The sequence below is a fragment of the Gobio gobio genome (genome assembly GCF_949357685.1).
Source record: "Gobio gobio genome assembly, chromosome: 2".
NCBI classification, from domain to species: Eukaryota; Metazoa; Chordata; class Actinopteri; order Cypriniformes; family Gobionidae; genus Gobio; species Gobio gobio.
This window is the reverse complement of record NC_137098.1, coordinates 71,152,308-71,172,623: the sequence shown is the minus strand read 5'-3', so window position 1 is coordinate 71,172,623 and position 20,316 is coordinate 71,152,308. Positions and strand designations below refer to the sequence as shown.

Sequence of the window (20,316 nt, the reverse complement as noted above, 5' to 3'; positions counted from 1 at the left end):
TTTCCAATCGGCATGCATCTCACGCTGATCACCGGTGATCGGTTCTGCGCAGATTTTGCTCATCTCAAACAAGCCTATTATCTGATACTCATTTCAAATGCGTGATGTCAGCCAATCACAACAGTGGGCGTTTTTACTGAAGTCTCACAGCAGACACGCCTCTTGAAGCAGGGCATTCAGCCAGAGGGCAAACATCAGTATAGAAAAAAAAAAGCCTTTTATTTCTAAATTATGACATTTTATGATGTAAAAATCATACTAACAATATAAGTACACCTCAGGAAACATTATAAAATAATAGAAAAATGCCATGGGACCTTTAATAATAGCACTTTATGTGATACAAATTTATTTAAAGCAACTTCAGAGTTTGAGCATTTTCAGGAATCCATAGTCTCAATTTTCAAATACAACTTTATGGTGATCAGCATTGAGGAACAGAGAATATACAAGTAATGTAATGTTTCTCTTTACTTTATTGATTTATTTTTTATTGTATTGTGAAGCACTTTGGATCAACTACGGTTGTATTAAACTTTATATGCTCTATAAATAAGACTTGACGTCTTGAAGAACTGATCCAAAAGTTTTCCCGTCATCACTTCTTTCTTTGAGCACATTGAGCTGTAAATGAAAAGTTCATTACATTATAAAGACTTTGTTTCCTATTTCATTTGTATTTTGAATTAATAGACAGTCTTGTTAAGTTTTCCAGTATTTCTTGTATGAACACACTCACCTGGCGCAGCTTCCTTCCGCATCACTTCCTGTTTGGGCAGTTGAGACCAGCGCAGCGTCACGCCAGAAATCCCTCTTCCCGCCAGAACAGATTCCAGCTGAAACAAGCACATCTCTTAAAACCTCTATGAATGCGCTCAGATTTCTGTGCGTTTTTCCCCTCTCTCTCACCTGCGTCAGGAGCTGGTCTTTCGCTGCGGCATCAGACAGACTCGAGCTGGACTTCAGTTTGAGCTTCACAAACGTTTGCTTTAAACAAGGACCTGAAAGGGATAGTTCATCCAAAAATGAAAAGTGCTGTCATCATTTACTCACACTCAAGTTGTTTCAAACCTGTATGAATTTCTTTCATCTGCTGAAAGCGAAGGAAGATATTTGGAAGAATATTTGTAACCAAGCAGATGTCGGCAGACATTGTGGGGGAAAAAAATACTATGGTAGTCAATGTGTGCCGAGATCTGCTTGTCACGGGCTGGTGTACCAGGAAGAGGCTGAAGACTCCAAAGCTCAGAATGCAAACTAAAACTTTAAAGCTTCTTAGAAACCAAAACAGGCAATGCCGGAAAACACTCCCACATAACATAACAAGTATACATAACGGTGACTGGACAAAGACTGAAGGTGAGAGTGTAACTTAAGTAGTGAACAGAAACGAGATAACTAACAAGACACAGCTGGGATAAATGAACTAATGAGGGTAATCAGGGAAACACAGAAATGGCGGGAAAAGGATCAAAGGCACATTTGACAAATCAAAACACAGGCTAAACATGTGACACACACAATAGCTGTGTCCCAATTCAAGGGCTGCATCCTTTGAAGGCCGTGTCCTTTTAAGTGCGCGGCCGACGCGGCCTCCAAAGGATGCACCGAGACTCGTTTACAGTGGAAGGTATAGCGGATTGCGTCACCGCGGCGCGACGAAGACTGTCCCAATTCGTAGGTCCTTCGAAGGCTCCTTCAAAATACGGCCTGCAAATGCGTCCTTCTTTTCCCATGAAATGAAGGATACTCGGATGGATGCTTCGCAGCCTTGCCTACCCCAGAATTCATTGCGCGCCGCGACGTCAGATTTTTGAAGAGAAATTGCCAGATTACACTTTTAAATGCAAGTATTGGGTTTCAATTTACTCCAGTAAACTAATTTACAAAATGTTGACTAATATGTTACCAACATACAATTTTATATAGTTTATACTCTTTATTATGTACATAAATGGGCTGAGGTAAACATCTTTAGTTGTTTTTGGCAGTTGAATATAACTTTAAAGTCCAGTATAAATGTTCATTTCAGTTCTCTTCAACGGCAGCTGTCAACAGTTGCTAAATATTACAAATAATGTAACGAAATGCATTTACTCTGTATTTGAGCATAATTGTGAAGTACCTCAAATTTTTATTCAACTTCATCTCAGAGGCAAATATTGTGGTTTTATGGAAAACTGACTTTTTACACATGGATATTAGATTTTGATATTAGTTATCGTTTAAAAAAGAATCTAAAAATAAAATACACTAGAAATATGTCTTATAGATCAGGGATAGTTGGTCTTGGAGGGCCGCTGTCCTGCAGAGTTCAGCTCATAGAACAGTTATGCATGTTAAAATATTTTATGGTTTGATTTGAGGATGTGAGTTAATTTCATTTATTCTTCCCTCTTTCTGAAAACATCTTTCATAAATCAGCACCGCAAACCTGTTGGTACAGTGGAAATATGCACTGATCCCAGATGATGTCCCGCTGACAGAGGCTTCACCAGGGTCTCCCCGCCCAGCTCAATAAAAGACTACATTAAAACATTTTCTTCCATCTGTTTTATGTATTGCTAATTTTAACATTTATTTTGTTTTTCTATTCTTAAATGTAATTTATGTAAATAGTTGTAAAAAGTACTGTAAATAAAAATGTATAGAACAATTTGTTTCATTTACAAATTAATTGACATGACAAAAATAAATGTACAGAATTATTTATTTAATTTACAAATTATAACTTGCAAATCAAAAATAATGGGTAGAATGATAATATTTCATTTACACATTTTAATTTACAAAAACAAAATTTTAGTTCTCAACAATCTCTCAAGAAGAGAAAACAATCAGTCCATTCTCTCCTCTGTCTCTCTCTTCCTGTCCTCCCTCAGTAACTCATCAGCTCATCCTCGGTCTCCTTGGTCTCGTCTCCTCTTGGCTGGAGTTGCTCCTCATCTTGGTCATCCACTGCTGAACTTGGCCCTGGTGTGTCCTCAGGGATGGAGGCAATGAGGACAGTGGGGTTGTCCCAACATCTCATTCATGAAGACAAACCATGGCCAAGTTTGCCACTCCCTTACCTGTCCCAGGACACTTTCAATCCTAAGGCAGAGAAAATAAACATGTCTGTCAACCTCAAACACAACAGCACAACACATTTCAGCAAAGATGTGTCTATTAACTTGAATAGTTTATATTTTTTTTTTTTGGGTGTTCCATTTTTTTTAACCTGCAAGGCAGGGGTGCAATCTTAAGAAAATTAAAAAATATGATGCATCAGTAGCCATAACGTTACATACAAAATACTCCAGAAATCATATTTATAGATACTCAAATTCTATATTTTTTTTGTTGTGGGATTTGTATAGGATAAGGCCCCCCAATACCTACACGAGAACCTATGGAAAGAGTGGCCGAGTTTTTCAGCCCGGTAAATAAACACTCATTTGCTGTCCTCATTTTAATAAAGCTGTCTGCTACTTTATCCATAAAAAAAACTAAATATATCAGATCACCTAACGAATAAAGCCGTGCAGTGGTAAAACAGAAATAAAGACCACCGGCTTTTAAAATGTTTAGTTGGTTATTTGAGTAAATTAAAACACAATACTTACATGTATACGTGTATTCCTCGGCCGCGGGATGGGCAGAGGAATACACTGCGAAGGATCCACTTGTCCTGGTTGGTTCTATCCTTCGCGGCCGGGGAGAAGGACGGTGGGTTGGGTTGCCAGGTCTCTGCAACAAAAATAGTCCAAAACTCCCAATGCGAATTTCTCTATCAAGCGGCCGAATTCTCCACTGGAGTTGTACGTTTGGGGGTGTTGGAGCGGCGAAATCGTACTTATGGGGTAGAAACCAACCCGCTGAAATAATTTTTACCCGTGGCAACAACTTAAAAGTAGCCTAATACGGCTAGAAAAACCGCGGACTTGGCAACACAGACGGCCGGCTGCATTTGAAGGCCCCATCGAATTGGGACAGTCTTCAAATGCGGCCTTTGAAGGATGCAGCCCCCGAATTGGGGAACAGCTAATGTCCCTCTCTATCGTTTAGATCATTGGTTCTGATTGGTCACAGACAGCAGATAACTGCATTTAATAATTTTTAAGGATCCTAAAATGCATCATTGTATCTTTTTGTTTTTGGCACCAAAGGCAGTTTGTCTATAATATCTACATTCTATCTATATACATATCTTTTTCTTGTGTAAATTCACCTGTCACTTCATATTGAACAGATGCAACATGGCAGGAAAATCATCAACAAAACTACACAAAGTAAAACAAAATATGACCCAGACGCAGAGGTGGAAAGAGTAACAAAATATTCTACCCAAGTAAAAGTACTATTACTTCAATGAAATTTTACTTAAGTAGAAGTAAAAAGTAGTTCATTAAAATGTACTCAGAGTAAAAGTTACTGAGTTACTTTTTTAACAGCGGGGTGCACTCTCCCGTGTAGGGTTGTGGTAGAATGAGATTTTCACGATATAAAAACAGTTTTCACAGCATCACGGTATTAATTATTTAAAGCAGCACTAGGTAGGTTTTGCTCTCGGGTCCCCCTACAGTTGGGAAACAGTATTGTCCTCTACTACTGTCGTAAACTCTGTCAGGGGATGCTGCGCACGTGCATTTGTTGACATGACAACCATGATAGCCCTGAACACTGCTTGCGTCGCGTGTGAAATGTCTTCATCCCAGGTACAGTGGCATATGTTTCAGCATGTCATATGAATATCATTTCATGGGTTTTATTTTTTTCAAACGCCAAATGATCGCGATGCTCACGTTTACAAGCCAGCGTCATTATAGTAGCCTAGTCTATTGGTTACCGTTTTACAGAATCTATATGATACTTCAATTCAATGTTTGAGTGGTAGGTAATAACCATATATCGTCAATATTAATATCAAGCTACCATAGATGAATCTGCAAATTTGAAAAATTGATTTGCATTATAGCTTGAGGCAAGACAAATAAAAAAAATATCACAGACATGTTAGGTATCCTAAAATATGATTTTGTACGTCTTACGTATTTACTTGCAAGAGTGTAGCCCCTCCTCCTTCAGCTCACGCCAACGAGCAAATGCTGGCCCAATGTTGATCCTCGTCCTGCCTTTAATCCGATCACTTTCTCCTTTCCTCTTTTTGCTTTCCTCCAACAAAACCTTTGCTTTCTTATTTTTCTGTGCTGCTTCGGCCATGACTATAACATCCGGCAAACAAACGATAGTTGTTTAGTTGCACGTCCGAATTTAAGGAAGTGGTGGTGGTGGTGGAAGTGACGTATATGCCGTAAAGCAGTCGAATTTTGTAGTTCTTTTTTTTCTCGGGTTACTACCCGAAACCCGAAGTTTAAAAGTACGATTAAAAACGATACAGACCCCGTCAGGCTATGGCAGACGTGTCATTCAACCTATTGTAAGTCGATGTATCATCACAAGAGTCTTGAAAATATATTATGAAGGTTGAAAAGTTACCTAGTGCTGCTTTAATAAATAAACTGTATTATTAAAGTATGGTTATTATTATCACCAGTTAAAACGGCATTAAATTAATGAAAACTTTTTTTTTTTTTTTGGTTGAACAAATGCTTTATTATAACAAACTTGAAACCACTTTTTTAAATTAATTTTTTTAACATTTCAATAAAACATGTCTAATGAACTAAATCAATTATTATAAATTAGATTAACAACTTTAAGAATAATAGAGTCCTAAGAAATTTTTCTTTTTATGATTTAATACAAATACATTACCAAAACGGTGGTTATCAAATACTTATCCTTTCATTTTTTGGGCAAAGCGCTGCTGTTTTACTAAATTAAACCATGGATTTAAAAATATATTCTTAAATAATGTTTCAATTATGTAATATTATCATTGTTGTTAGTTATTATTATTATTTTGACAAGTATTCTATAGGCCTACAATAGTAATATATTTCTGTCACAATTTCATCTAGTTAAACCGTTTATTTTGACGGGTTTTAGTGAGGACCTATTTCAGGGAAGATCTGTTTCAGAGTGTATTTGATAATGGCTTTTAATCAAATAAAATGATGAAAATGTGCATTAGGGGGTCTCAGATCAGCTCTGGAAATGTTCATACTGTATGATCATGCCCAAATATGTATATATATTTTTGAGACGTTAAACACCACGAGCATTGCGTAGGCTACTTAAGTATGTAGGCTAGTAGACGAAAGGGCGCTGCTCGTTCACACAGAGACAGAACAAGCAGATGATCATATATTCATATAGCAGTGTTTTGAGCTTTAATATTCACAGTCCATGTCGCGATTTGATTTATTGTACAGCTCTACTGTCGATGTATTCATTCATCCATCAGTTTGCGTGTTTTACGTGACATCTGCGTTATACTGTAGGTAATTCCGGGATTCCCTCTGCATCACAGAAATCATTTGGCCTTAAATTATAAACGTACCTTTATCTGCACAGAGGGATGGTGTTCCCGAACATGTTTCATGTGTTTCCTCCTGTGCATCAACATTTTTTTTGCTTATTTGATATCCTCCAGGACAACACCCGGCTATTTTTTGTCTATATCCAAAGCTTTTCCATACTATCCAGGGGTTCATGACGGCGTTTCGCTTTCAGCTGGGTCTGACGTCTGTCTTGTCTGTCCGTCTCCATCTTTTTGTGATTTTTGCGTTCATTCTCCCGCCTTCAATTCAATGCAGTCGTTTCCGGATCGCGTTTTCCCCCCTTTGTATTATTTATTCTTACTCAGTAACGGATGTGATTTAAAATGTAGTGAAGTACAATACTTCAAACAAAACATACTTAAGTAAAAGTAAAATTACAGATTTTTAAAACTACTTAAAAAAGTAGAAGTACGCAGAAAAACTACTCAATTACAGTAACGCGAGTAAATGTAATTCATTACATTCCACCTTGTAGCGTCTGGAGTCTCTCCGTCTCTCTCTCTCCGTTTCTCTCTCATGGGATCAAAGTGATGCGAAACAGCAGGGATGCCTTTCGCTACCAAGCTCTGCAGGGAAGTCAGATCCCGGCACCCATACGTCTGGGGCGAATGGCCCTCAATGACAGGCTGACGACCCACCAGAGAATGGGCAGGCCTACGACGATTGCTCTGGGGGGGGGGACTTCAAAAGATCCCTATCACACACACACACACACACACACACACACCCCGGGCCACTAGCTCACACCTGCAGAGGGGCCGAGAACTGACCTCCACACACACAGACAGCCTGTGCCATGTGGCTTGAACTATTTTAATTAAACCATCCCAGAAATATATGTGATGACCCCTTTTGTTGTATGTATGTTGACCACAAAGTATAGATTTATGTATTTGTGTGATGTTAATCTTAAATGCTCAAGATGGCTCTGTAAAAGAGATACACCGTCTTTCATGCATTTAAACTAGCATGTTTGGTGTCTATCCGTTCCTCTTTCTCTGCCTTAGCCAATTATGTAAAAAGTATGATTATGACATGTACCGTTAATATGCTTAGCCCTTTTGGAGCAAAACCTCACTCGTTGTGTTTGCCAGCATTAACATTCCAGTGAGTGATAAAAGTCCAAACAAAGGAACTTTCCCGCCTCCAATCCACATCTACGATTGGTCATCTCAGAGAAGGTGGGTGGAGGTTACTGGACTTTAAAGTACAGTAACTCGAGCACACCCGGGCTCAGTCACTCTGCAAGGACCCCGGACGAGACAAATTCCCTTTTCCTCCCATCTCATCAGCGCGGCTCGCGGGTTTTCGACCTGCGAGCCGGCGCGGTCCAGCCAAGCTGATGTTTCCTTTGAAGATCGACGCGCTCCGCGACGCAGTCAGCGGACGCACTTAGCTGGACGAGATGAACTTTCCCTCCAAGACGACACCTTTAAAAGTCCCGCGGACCAACGAAGCTCTGGAAGAACCAAACGGAGAGAACGCTTCAGCGCGCAAACTCTCTGAGAAACGGCAACGCACGCATCTTGCTTTACACAACACTAAGAAACCATGCAAGTATCAATTCTACCGAAATTTAGATGCGTTTTAAAGATTGTACCCCTGTTTAAGGTGATATTTCTTGCTGGCTCCAATGGTTTTGTCTGGGAAGGTGTCGGATCGGACACGATCTTACCCTCCTTCCTTTCCTTTCCCTTCCCCTCATCCTCCTCTTTACTTTCCACTATTCTGTAAATACATGTATTCTTTATGTAGTCATATGTAATCGTAGTATTAATCTTTATTAAAACCATGATATTCACGTTTTGATTGTCATTGTTTGCTCACGGAACACGAGTCCCTTTAATGTCAGATCTAAGCTACGAGCTCTTATAAGCATCGTTGAATGCTTTAATTAATACCATAACTCGGAAAGTTTGTCCTTTGTGGCCAGAAGGATAAACTTCCCGAAAATTGGGTAGGAAGAATAGACCTGGTGAGTGGAATCTCCGCTCGTTCTTTAAACGGAACGGAGAGGAATTTTGAATCAACTCCTTTGGGGTTATTCTGTGATTATTTAATATAGATATATCTGTAGTTAATTACAATAAATTGTTGTTAACCATATATATTATATTGCATAAATACCGAGGTGAGGTATTCCCATTTTGGGTGATTTTGGAGATTGGTGATTAGATTATAACCCGTTATGATTAATCATAAATCCCTAAATATTAATACCCACAATTCCCTATTGAGCTAATTTTTAATTTAAATATATATGTAACCCTAATACGCTACATATTTTTGGTGGAGAATATTTCGAGCACATTCTAAACTCTGTTTTGTGAGCAACTTTGTCAATTTTATGCGTATATCATTTGTGTTAATTGTTGTCTTATATGCGCGCTTCAGTGAGACAAGTCGCAATCGCGAACTCACGTATCTGTAACTGAAAAGCCCAAAGCTCATTTCAGTTAGTCCTATGTTAACAGCGTCTATTTTGGTCAAACATTTTGGTCACTGTTAATTGTTAAAAAGAAACTGCAGTTCATAATATTAAAACTGTCTCTGTAAAGGAAAAAAAAAAACTTCTTGTGCAGAACATTTTAATATTATCAATTCCACCTGTTAGAACGAAGAAATCTTCTTTCAGCGTGATGCCACCTGTGCGTGATGCCACCTGTTAGAACGAAGAAATCTTCTTTCAGCGTGATGCCACCTGTGCGTGATGCCACCTGTTAGAACGAAGAAATCTTCTTTCAGCGTGATGCCACCTGTGCGTGATGCCACCTGTTAGAACGAAGAAATCTTCTTTCAGCGGGATGCCACCTGTGCGTGATGCCACCTGTTAGAACGAAGAAATCTTCTTTCAGCGGGATGCCACCTGTGCGTGATGCCACCTGTGATGCCACCTGTTAGAACGAAGAAATCTTCTCCCAGCGTGATGACGATTTGAGCGTATTCCTCTTATTCGTTTTGTAAAAGGCCTTATCAATCGCTAGCGATCTCACCCCCTTAGGTGGAGTTTTGGCATAGCTAACCAGAACGCACACCTTGCACAAATCAACCAGAAAAAAACTGCTGGCCAGTATCTGCTTGATGTGTGAATGGGAGTATTTAATTTTAACCTTGATCACGTTAAAATTTGTTGCAGGGAAAATGCTCTGTTCTACATTTGTGTGTATATGCGGTAAATAAATCCGTCCACACACTCTGTGCTTCAAAATTGGCACAAAGGAAATTTGAAAACAAATTCTTTTCACACTTGTGATTGCAGTTAAATTGCTGCGTTAGGAAGCTGGACCCTCCCCATTGTCGGACGCTCAAGCTTCATAATCACCTAATTTTGGGTAGTGTAATACCTCCGAGTAACACAAGGGGGCAGCCCGCTAGGTGTGCTGCACCTCTCAAATTACCCACGCCTGACTCCACTACGCCATCTTGTGGACGTCTGCAGATGTTTGCCTTATTAAACTCTCTCAAGCGAACTCTCGTTATTTTATTTGTTTACTATTATAATTATTTTCATTTATTTCCTGTTATTGCTATTGTTTGGTATCATTCAATCTTTCGGGTTCAATGACTTCTCACACTTATTTAAATTTGGTTTAAACAAAGTTTGAATTTGAATTTAAATTAAGTTCTCCTTTCAGCCAGTGATGCTACCTAAGGGGAATGGGCCCCTTTTGTGACATCTCCTGCTAAGTCAGTTTCCCTTTCTTTCTCATTGTTTCAATTTCAGTTATTTTTGCTTGTCTGTTCTTTTCTTTCCTTTTTATTGTTATTTGTTTATCAATTGGTTTCTTACATTTCATACCAGTCTGATACCCTGCACTTATTTAAATTTTGGTTTAAGCAAATTTGAACCTGAATTTAAATTAAGCCTTCTCTTTTCAGCCTGCGACAGCCACTTATCAGTAGCACGCCCCCTGTTGGGCACTCTCATAAGTTGGCTCTCCTCTCTCTCTTCTCCTTTGGCTCCATTTCTGAATAGATTAATTTAATTAATTCTATTTCTCCCTTTTTCAAGGTTGTTCTGATAATTACCAACATTATCATCATTTTATGTTTTAGTACTATTTATTGAATAGTCTTTTACCTCACTCACTTTACAGAATTATTTGAATTTGGTTCAAACAAGTTTAAGCTAAGCTGATGTCACGTTTTCCTTGTTAGCCATTTATATATTTACAGGTAGTACCTCCCCTAGTGCTTGTGGTGAATTTCCGGTTGTCTTCTGGCTGGGTTCCGGTGAGTGGAGTCACCTGGCCTGCGTAACTGACACCGGTCGTGTGTGAATCGCAGACACCTGTCTCCGTACCATTGGCGGCGGCACGCAGCAGACTAAGCATTTCGGGCACTCCAGGGAGAAGTCAACGAGTCCAACTGAACCGCTCAAGGGCATCTTGGTTAATTACTCTGATCCTCCGTTTGGACTCCAAAGGGATTTCAGAGGAAACCCAATTTCAACCCTTCAGTCTGGCCGTTGACCAAACTTACCTGAGTGCTGCCCAGTCATCCTAAAAGTCACACGCTGTTTGAGTGGGCGCACCGTGGTACCAAGGGACGAGGATCTGGGAACACCGCGGTCGAGTGTCCAGGGACCGTCGGCGAGATTGACCTCACCATCGGTTCTCACCTGAAGCGACCCCGATTCACCCCAGGCATAGTAAGTTAAATAAGCCCATTCACTTATTGCAAGCCCTAGAATATACATATTCCCGGTCACTTAAGTGTTTGGCCACACCTTTTTTTTTTTTTTGTAAGCCATACCTTTCCCCTAGGCTTTATAGCTCAACAGCGCCCCCTCACTCGTTGGCCCTGTCATAAACCCTAGCATTGGTATTAAGCTTAGAGCCTTCCCATATCTATCTCTTCTCATGTTCTCATTCTGTTTTATTTCGTGCCTTCTTAGTATTCTTGGATATTTCGCCCTTTTCTTTTCTTTTCTTTTCTACTCTACTATTCTGTTGTTTAGTTTCTTCCAGTTCACCTAAAGACAGAACCTATGAGAGCCATCAAGGAAAGCTGAATAATAGATTGACGATCAGCAGCCAGTGTCAGTAAATGACCCACTAGGCTACCGCACTGTCAAAATTGTTATTTAAATCCGGCACTCACCCACACAAATCGGCCCCACCTGGCCGCTCACGGCCAAGACAACAGGTGCACGGCCTAGATTCCACTAACTGTCTGCACCAGTTAGTCCAAAATTGCACACACAATTAAATAGTCACATATGGCTATAAGCACTACACCCTATACGGACTTGCATTGGCCTCTTTTGTGTTGTCTCTCTCTTGCCCACAGTAAGCGGTGTGTCCCGTTCATCCAGCCCCACCGCCACTGGGATCACGTCGAGACCTGATCGAGCACCAGGACGACTGCGTTCCTGCCTAAAGCCACGGTGACCTGCAGCCCCTGAGCCAAGAATGGCAGCGTTGAAGCTCCATGCCGAGGAGGCCCGTAGGAACCAGGACCACGCGCAGAGTCGATTAGATCAGCTACTCCTCGAGACCCAGGACCGACGCGGACGGAAGGACGGAACGGACCTACAACTTCGGGAGGAAGTTGAGAGACTCCAAAATGCCCCGGCAGAACTTCATGTAGAGACAAGCACAGAGAGCAGTTGGAGAAAGAATCCGAAGAGGAACCAAAAGAAAAACTCCAACGAGGTGAAGTTCTCCTAACAAGAGCAAAGATTGAACTGAAAGAAAGAAACAGCAAGGCCAAAGCTTGTGAAACCCACTTGCAAACGCCCATGCCAAGGTCCAAGATTCGGTAAAAAAAAAAAAAAAAAAAAAAACTATTCAAGACAAAGAACTTGAAACTGTTCACACAGAACTGAAGTTCACATGTACATCGCATAGTGAACAGCAAGGGGAAACACGCACCACACAGTTTCCCCTGACAAGTGGGACAAGAAACCCCCAGCCAAGAGTTCCAAGCTCAAAAGGGGGGTGAAAGCCCACTGCCCAAGTTGTCACCAGCCAGCAGCCACAAGCCCCCACCAGCAGCAAAGGGGGTGGGAGCCAATCCAGAGAATCACGCTCAGGCACATCATGGCTTCCCAAGAACTCTACAAGCTGGCCAGAAACATCCCAACTTTCACCCCAAACCCTGCAGGGTATGAACTTTCACTTACAACATGAGACCGTAAAGCTGGACTACCAACAGCTACGGGACTGCCAACCAAAAAGACTGTTTCTGAAAAGACTGTGAGAAATCTAATGATTTACCCTGTCTCTGATCACCGTTCAGAGCTGGCTCCAGGGGGCGCCCTGCAACAACGCAGTGACAGACTTTGTAACCGGCAAGACCGTTCCAAGCCAGCAGAGAGCAGCGCAACTGGCACGGTGCCCATCTTAAGCACCTGTCCGAGCACTCTGAAAGACTCTGAGACAAGCCACATCTGTCTAACCACCCAAAGGTGGAGCCGCGTGAGATGCCAGCCGACATCCCAGAAATGGCAGCACCCCTAGCCCAAACAGCCAGCGGCGGAACGGCTCGCCCCAAACGAACACAAGTCTGAGCACTCACCAGAGCCAGACGGTGCAGCTTCATCTGAGTCAGCAGAGATCCTGAGGATTCTGAAAGAACTTCTCGCAAGGGAGACAAGAAGGACAGGCCAGACAGCTTACGACTGTGACCAAGACCGGCACCCAACGTCCTGCCTGACTGCTCTCCGACGGAACCAAGCACCGCACAAACCACAGTCCAAAGATCCAGAGACTTCATCACCAAGTGACAGCGTCGCTCAACTCCCTTAGTTGACAGCTGCACTTCCTGAACAATCGAACTCTGAAATCCCAAAATGTGAGTTGAATATGCAGTCATATAGCCAAAATGAGATCCAACTTGAACAGATAGCTCCCATCCAGCTAACGATGGGCCTAATGAGTCTGGTACACCCAGTGTACATCTAACCAATGGACACGTACCCCTTTCTCGTCGGCAAAGATCTGCTAGATCGTTTTGAGCCCCTACTAGATTTCAAACAGCTAAAGATTTGGGCTCAAGTACGAGAACCTCTGCCTCTCCAGCCACCCAGATCACCTGAGCCAGACTGTCAGGTCACAGAGGTCACGAGAAATCTTGCAACCCGCCGCAAGAACACTGTCTCAGCACCAGAGCAAAGTTCAAGCTACTCTGCACTTTTCAACTCACCATAGACTCTGACTTTCACTGCCCCAAGGTCATGACTGACCTCCAGCTGAATGATGTAACAACTACAGACATCATACTCTCACTATGGGCAGACAACTCAGCCATCAGTCTAGCACTGTTCAAAGCCCTCATGAAAGACACATCCAACCTTCCATCTGCAAGCAAGTGCACCCACTGCCCGTTGGACTCCTGCCTAACAACCATGGTAACTGTCAAGGGCACCTGCACTTTGAACTTGAAATGGAACGATCAGTGCCTCACACACCACATCCTGGTCCTTCAAGATCCACTGCATAACGTCTACATAGAAGCAGACCCCTTGATTCGCCTCAAGGCTCATGTGGACTTTACCAATGAGGTAGTGTGAGCCCCACTGACATCACAGCCCCCTGTGGTTCCTGCCAAGCCTGAAAACCTCCTGCCAGGCCAGACCATCCCAAGAGTCTGTACTTTAATCAACGAACAGGATACTGCAGCACCAGCTGTCTTTCACCTTCTGCAACCGACAGCGTACTTTCACCAGGTGCCCAATCGGCTATGCCAACTCACCAGCCGAGTTTAACATCTTCCGAAACAAAGCATGCCCAACACTTGTTCGACGCGTGTGATGACATCACAAGAACACACGACATGACTGTCCACCGGGAAAAGGTGACAGGACACTCAAGGCAACCCGGCCTTGACAAAGACTTGAATGACCAAACTGATTCCCTGGCCAAGACTGGCACACTTCACGGCAATCCATGGTCACCTCCCACCCACGCAACCACCCGTGATGGCGCTGTGATAACCCGCAGCAAACTGACTATTCCTGCGACGATTCCAACATCACAGCCGCTTACGCTGGCTCTACAATTTCCATAAATGACACAGCTGACATGCAAGCCTCTGACACTGCCATAAAAGCTATGAGTAACCACCTCTCAGACCCCTCCAACCACCCTGTCACGATGTCTGACTTCACCGCTACCACAGGCCTCAGACGACCGCACGACGGCAAACACATGCTGCGTGAGAAAACAAACATTCTGGGGTATGCCTCTGACGCCCTCACAGCGCTAAAGCTTGTGATGCCACAGTGTCAAAAGGGGGGTAATGCTAAATGTATGCCCACAACGCACCATGTGCCGGACACCACGGTACCAGAGCCACAAGACACAGAAGCAAGTGAAATATTGGCCTGGCATGCAGCAAGTCGTGTCAGAGTATGTCAGAGAAGTGTCTGGTTTGCTGACAATTCTAACCGGCAAACCCAAACCCCAGAGCCCCTGCAATGCAGAAGAGTCACAGTCCCGTGGTCATACCTTCAAATAGACTGGGCGGGATCCCTTCCCAGATCGACGAGGGACCACAAGTACTTCCTCACAGTTGTATGCCAGTTCTCCAAGTGAGTAGAATGTCTTTGAGCACCCAACGACACCAAGTTGAACGAACCAATTGAGCTGGGGCCAGCATGCTGAGAAAGTATGTGTCTGCCAACCAGAAAGACTGGGATGTGAAACGTCCATTGGTGCTCATGACCATCAGAGCCACCCCGCATGAATCAACTCATGTGTCTACTTTGGAACTTGTGACTGGGTGTCAGATGACCCTGCTGCATCAAACAAGAGACTCTAGTTTTGTCAGAACTTACACTGCTCACCAGCACATTGACAAACTACACCTGAAGTGGCTCAGACAGCTGTTGAACCATGAGAGCAGCTGGACAGATCAAACACATGCAGAACTGTCACTATGGCAAACGCCAAGTACCAGACAAGCCACTGGGTGGAGCCACGGAAGACAGCGCGTCCACCCTGCGCACACCACAGGATGTCCCACAGCCGTCGACAACAACGCCCTCTGCCAAACCCTTCACGCAGCTGTCAAGCGGAGGCGGCACAAGGACAGCTGGACACTACTATCTCAGGGTCACAGGAGCTGCTGACACCAGCAAAATAGCCCCTGAACAGGACTCACCAGATGAGGACTGCAAAGGACAAGCTTCCAACTCCTTGCCACACACAGCTCAGGCAAGCTCACAACAGCACTGCTACAAGAAGCAGAGTAGAACTCCGATCCTTCGGACTTCTCGTGACTGAGAGGCTAACAACTACCTGCTTCCCTCCTGTCACCAGCACTAGGTCAGTCTGAAACCCTCTTCAGGCCACATAGACCCCTTACCACTTCCTGAGACCACAAGCAGAAACCTGCGCCACACAGACGGACTTCAGGATGACAGGTGACGCACCGTCATGGCACCTGCTGCCTCGACACCTGTTGCACAAGGTCAGAGACCTGAACTTGGCTACTGCCTGCCTTATCTGCCGTGGAGTGACCATCACTCCAGGGGACACAAACGACCAGAGTGTGTGGATTCACGTACCAAAGGGTACCATCCTCCACCTTGATGATCTGGCATCGTAATACCTCCCAAGTGAAGAGTACTGGTCAGAGCTGGAAACCCCATCCTTCTTCAAGAATCACAACTTTACTCTAGATCCAGAACTGGAACTAAAGATTAAGAAAGGGGGTCCTAGCCAATTGACATCATTCTCATCGACACAGCTCTTTACCTTGCTACAGCATCATGCCACACCCTGACACTGGGCCTGGCTTTCATCCTAGTCAAGAGGGTCCACGAGATGCGAGAGTCCATGACCAAGAACACAGCCTCTCTCCTCCTGGGATTCAAACGAAACCCACGGAAGGGAGGTACCAAGACAGAGACAATGCCAAATCTCATCGAGATGGACTCTCAGCCTGAGGAACCAAAGGCTGAGAACAATTAGAAACCACCTGTCATCCGACCGTCATGATCCCACTCGACCACCATCCGATCAAAACGACAACTGCCATCCGACGAGGTCAACCGGACGTCGTCACATGGCAAAGGGGGAGCTGTAGCGTCTGGAGTCTCTCTGTCTCTCTCTCTCCGTTTCTCTCTCATGGGATCAAAGTGATGCGAAACAGCAGGGATGCCTTTCGCTACCAAGCTCTGCAGGGAAGTCAGATCCCGGCACCCATACGTCTGGGGCGAATGGCCCTCAATGCCAGGCTGACGACCCACCAGAGAATGGCCAGGCCTACGACAATTGCTCTGGGGGGGGGGACTTCAAAAGATCCCTATCACACACACACACACACACACACACACACACCCCGGGCCACTAGCTCACACCTGCAGAGGGGCCGAGAACTGACCTCCACACACACAGACAGCCTGTGCCATGTGGCTTGAACTATTTTAATTAAACCATCCCAGAAATATATGTGATGACCCCTTTTTTTGTATGTATGTTGACCACAAAGTATAGATTTATGTATTTGTGTGATGTTAATCTTAAATGCTCAAGATGGCTCTGTAAAAGAGATACACCGTCTTTCATGCATTTAAACTAGCATGTTTGGTGTCTATCCGTTCCTCTTTCTCTGCCTTAGCCAATTATGTAAAAAGTATGATTATGACATGTACCGTTAATATGCTTAGCCCTTTTGGAGCAAAACCTCACTCGTTGTGTTTGCCAGCATTAACATTCCAGTGAGTGATAAAAGTCCAAACAAAGGAACTTTCCCGCCTCCAATCCACATCTACGATTGGTCATCTCAGAGAAGGTGGGTGGAGGTTACTGGACTTTAAAGTACAGTAACTCGAGCACACCCGGGCTCAGTCACTCTGCAAGGACCCCGGACGAGACAAATTCCCTTTTCCTCCCATCTCATCAGCGCGGCTCGCGGGTTTTCGACCTGCGAGCCGGCGCGGTCCAGCCAAGCTGATGTTTCCTTTGAAGATCGACGCGCTCCGCGACGCAGTCAGCGGACGCACTTAGCTGGACGAGATGAACTTTCCCTCCAAGACGACACCTTTAAAAGTCCCGCGGACCAACGAAGCTCTGGAAGAACCAAACGGAGAGAACGCTTCAGCGCGCAAACTCTCTGAGAAACGGCAACGCACGCATCTTGCTTTACACAACACTAAGAAACCATGCAAGTATCAATTCTACCGAAATTTAGATGCGTTTTAAAGATTGTACCCCTGTTTAAGGTGATATTTCTTGCTGGCTCCAATGGTTTTGTCTGGGAAGGTGTCGGATCGGACACGATCTTACCCTCCTTCCTTTCCTTTCCCTTCCCCTCATCCTCCTCTTTACTTTCCACTATTCTGTAAATACATGTATTCTTTATGTAGTCATATGTAATCGTAGTATTAATCTTTATTAAAACCATGATATTCACGTTTTGATTGTCATTGTTTGCTCACGGAACACGAGTCCCTTTAATGTCAGATCTAAGCTACGAGCTCTTATAAGCATCGTTGAATGCTTTAATTAATACCATAACTCGGAAAGTTTGTCCTTTGTGGCCAGAAGGATAAACTTCCCGAAAATTGGGTAGGAAGAATAGACCTGGTGAGTGGAATCTCCGCTCGTTCTTTAAACGGAACGGAGAGGAATTTTGAATCAACTCCCTTGGGGTTATTCTGTGATTATTTAATATAGATATATCTGTAGTTAATTACAATAAATTGTTGTTAACCATATATATTATATTGCATAAATACCGAGGTGAGGTATTCCCATTTTGGGTGATTTTGGAGATTGGTGATTAGATTATAACCCGTTATGATTAATCATAAATCCCTAAATATTAATACCCACAATTCCCTATTGAGCTAATTTTTAATTTAAATATATATGTAACCCTAATACGCTACAACCTCTTCCCAGACACCATTAAATACAGGTTCACTTGCAGTGAGGACGAACATGGTTTAGTGTCGACCACATGTGTGTTTTATTGACTGCTGAGAGCATGTATAATCAATAATAAATGGACATATTTCAACATAATGTGTTTGATCAGACCTTCTCCATAGACCTCCACCTCACACAGAGTGAGAACCCTCAAATCTCCAGGAATGATCAGATTCACATATCGACCCTCCATATCATTACAGGTGTAGGTGGACGAAACACCAGCTGGAATACTAGAAATCACATCACATCTACAGAGAGACAGAGAAAACTTCATTTAGAATTTATTCTATCTGCACTTGTGTTTTCAGCCTTGAGGAATCAGGGATTTCTATGGATATTAAGCACTGAAAGAGGGTCTCACATGGGATTGTTGTTGCCATTGTTATCCAAAGAGTTTCCGATGCGAATCTCTGCTCCGTTTATTCGTTCCGGTAAGTAGTATCTGTTAGTGACGACCACTTTACTTACTCTGTAAATATCACGCAGATCCAGCCTCCACCATGGGTTAGTCTGATCAATGGTTCTAATGCACGCTAATGATGGTTGTGTGAAAAAACCTGGATTTAAATCAATGGCCTGTTCAGCGATCCAGCTGTCAATGGTTGATGACTGTGTGACGCTTCCTCCTGCTGCCAAATTACCTGTAAAATGACAGTATCAAGAAATATTTTAGTTTGCTTCATTTTAGGAATGCATGTCTGCCAGATCTGTTTGGATCTAGACTAGAACTACACTTTATAACTATATTAAAACCACTTGAATGCAATGAGAATGACTTCAAAAAGTCAAATTCCCCTGGAAAAGGGTTTAGAGCAGGTTGTTATGAATTACCTGGATAAACCACATAGATTTCCACCTCAGCGAGACTAAGAATCTTATCAGTTCCAGGAATAACCACAGATACATATCGTCCCTCCATCCTATTACACGAGAAGCTTTGGGAAGCTCCTGATGGAATACTAGAAATTATAGCACATCTGGAGAGAGACAATAGTGTGAGTTTTAGTTACGACTCTTCACTTATCATCTTTTCTCTAAATTAATACTGTATATTGTAGGGTTTGATATTTTCCCCAACTTATATAACATATGATGTTTTATACTATTTGTTTTCTTTATTTGCAGCCAAGCTGCGAATGCAATTGAAACGTGTGAGTATTTGCCATGCTAGAAAGAGTGAGAAACAGAGAAACAGCGTCGTTGAATTTTGTAATGTTATAAACATTCTCGTAATCAAGACAACCACCAATATTGGCTCCATTATTCATGTCTCAGTGTTTAATCTTTAGATCATTATATTGTAATGTAATACAACGCAAGGAATGTAGAATATTTCTTTATTCTGAAACAATGTTAGTGTTGTATTTTATTGTATATGGCCAAATTAATTTTGTGATCATTGAGGGAGTTTCCTGTGGGACTCTTCCTGTGCCTCAGGAAACCAATACCGTCAACAGTCTGATCTTTGCTAGATTTTATCAGGTATGTAAACCAGTGTTTTCCTCATGCCCTGAATGCAAAGAAAGTAAACAACGTGATGAACAAACAAATGACTCTCTAACGCTTTATATAACAGCAGGGAAAGTACTGCTTAAGCTAAAACGAATTTACAGCGTAACTTTCGGTAATTATAGTGTAATTATAAAGTATGTATGTGTTGATATAAGGGAACAGTATGTAATATTTGGGGAATAAAAGGTAACTACCAGGAAAATAAACAAATTATTTATACTGTAAGTATTTTTTTTAATTAAGGAGTAATTATTTGTGTAGTTACAGGGTAAGTATGAATCTACCAGAGGTGGAAAGAGTAACAAAATATTTTACTTAAGTAGAAGTAAAAGTACTTGTCTAAAAATGTACTCAAGTACAAGTAAAAAGTAGTTCATTTAAAATGTACTCAGAGTAAAAGTTACTGAGTTACTTTTTTTAACAGCGGGGTGGGGGACTCTCCCAGTAATATAATGAGATTTTCACAATATGAA

General features: G+C 42.6%; 1 protein-coding gene across 1 annotated transcript; it reads right to left on the bottom strand.

Annotated features, from left to right (window-relative positions):
• Positions 1-598: 598 nt before the first annotated feature.
• LOC307118682 (fucolectin-1-like) lies at positions 599-19,250 on the bottom strand (the record flags this gene model as incomplete). The annotated part of the gene is made up of 6 exons (XM_079804398.1): positions 599-624; positions 740-836; positions 910-1,001; positions 18,440-18,579; positions 18,693-18,972; positions 19,163-19,250. The coding sequence occupies 6 exons, from the start codon at positions 19,248-19,250 to the stop codon at positions 599-601; spliced, it is 723 nt and encodes a 240-aa protein (XP_079660524.1).
• Positions 19,251-20,316: the final 1,066 nt, after the last annotated feature.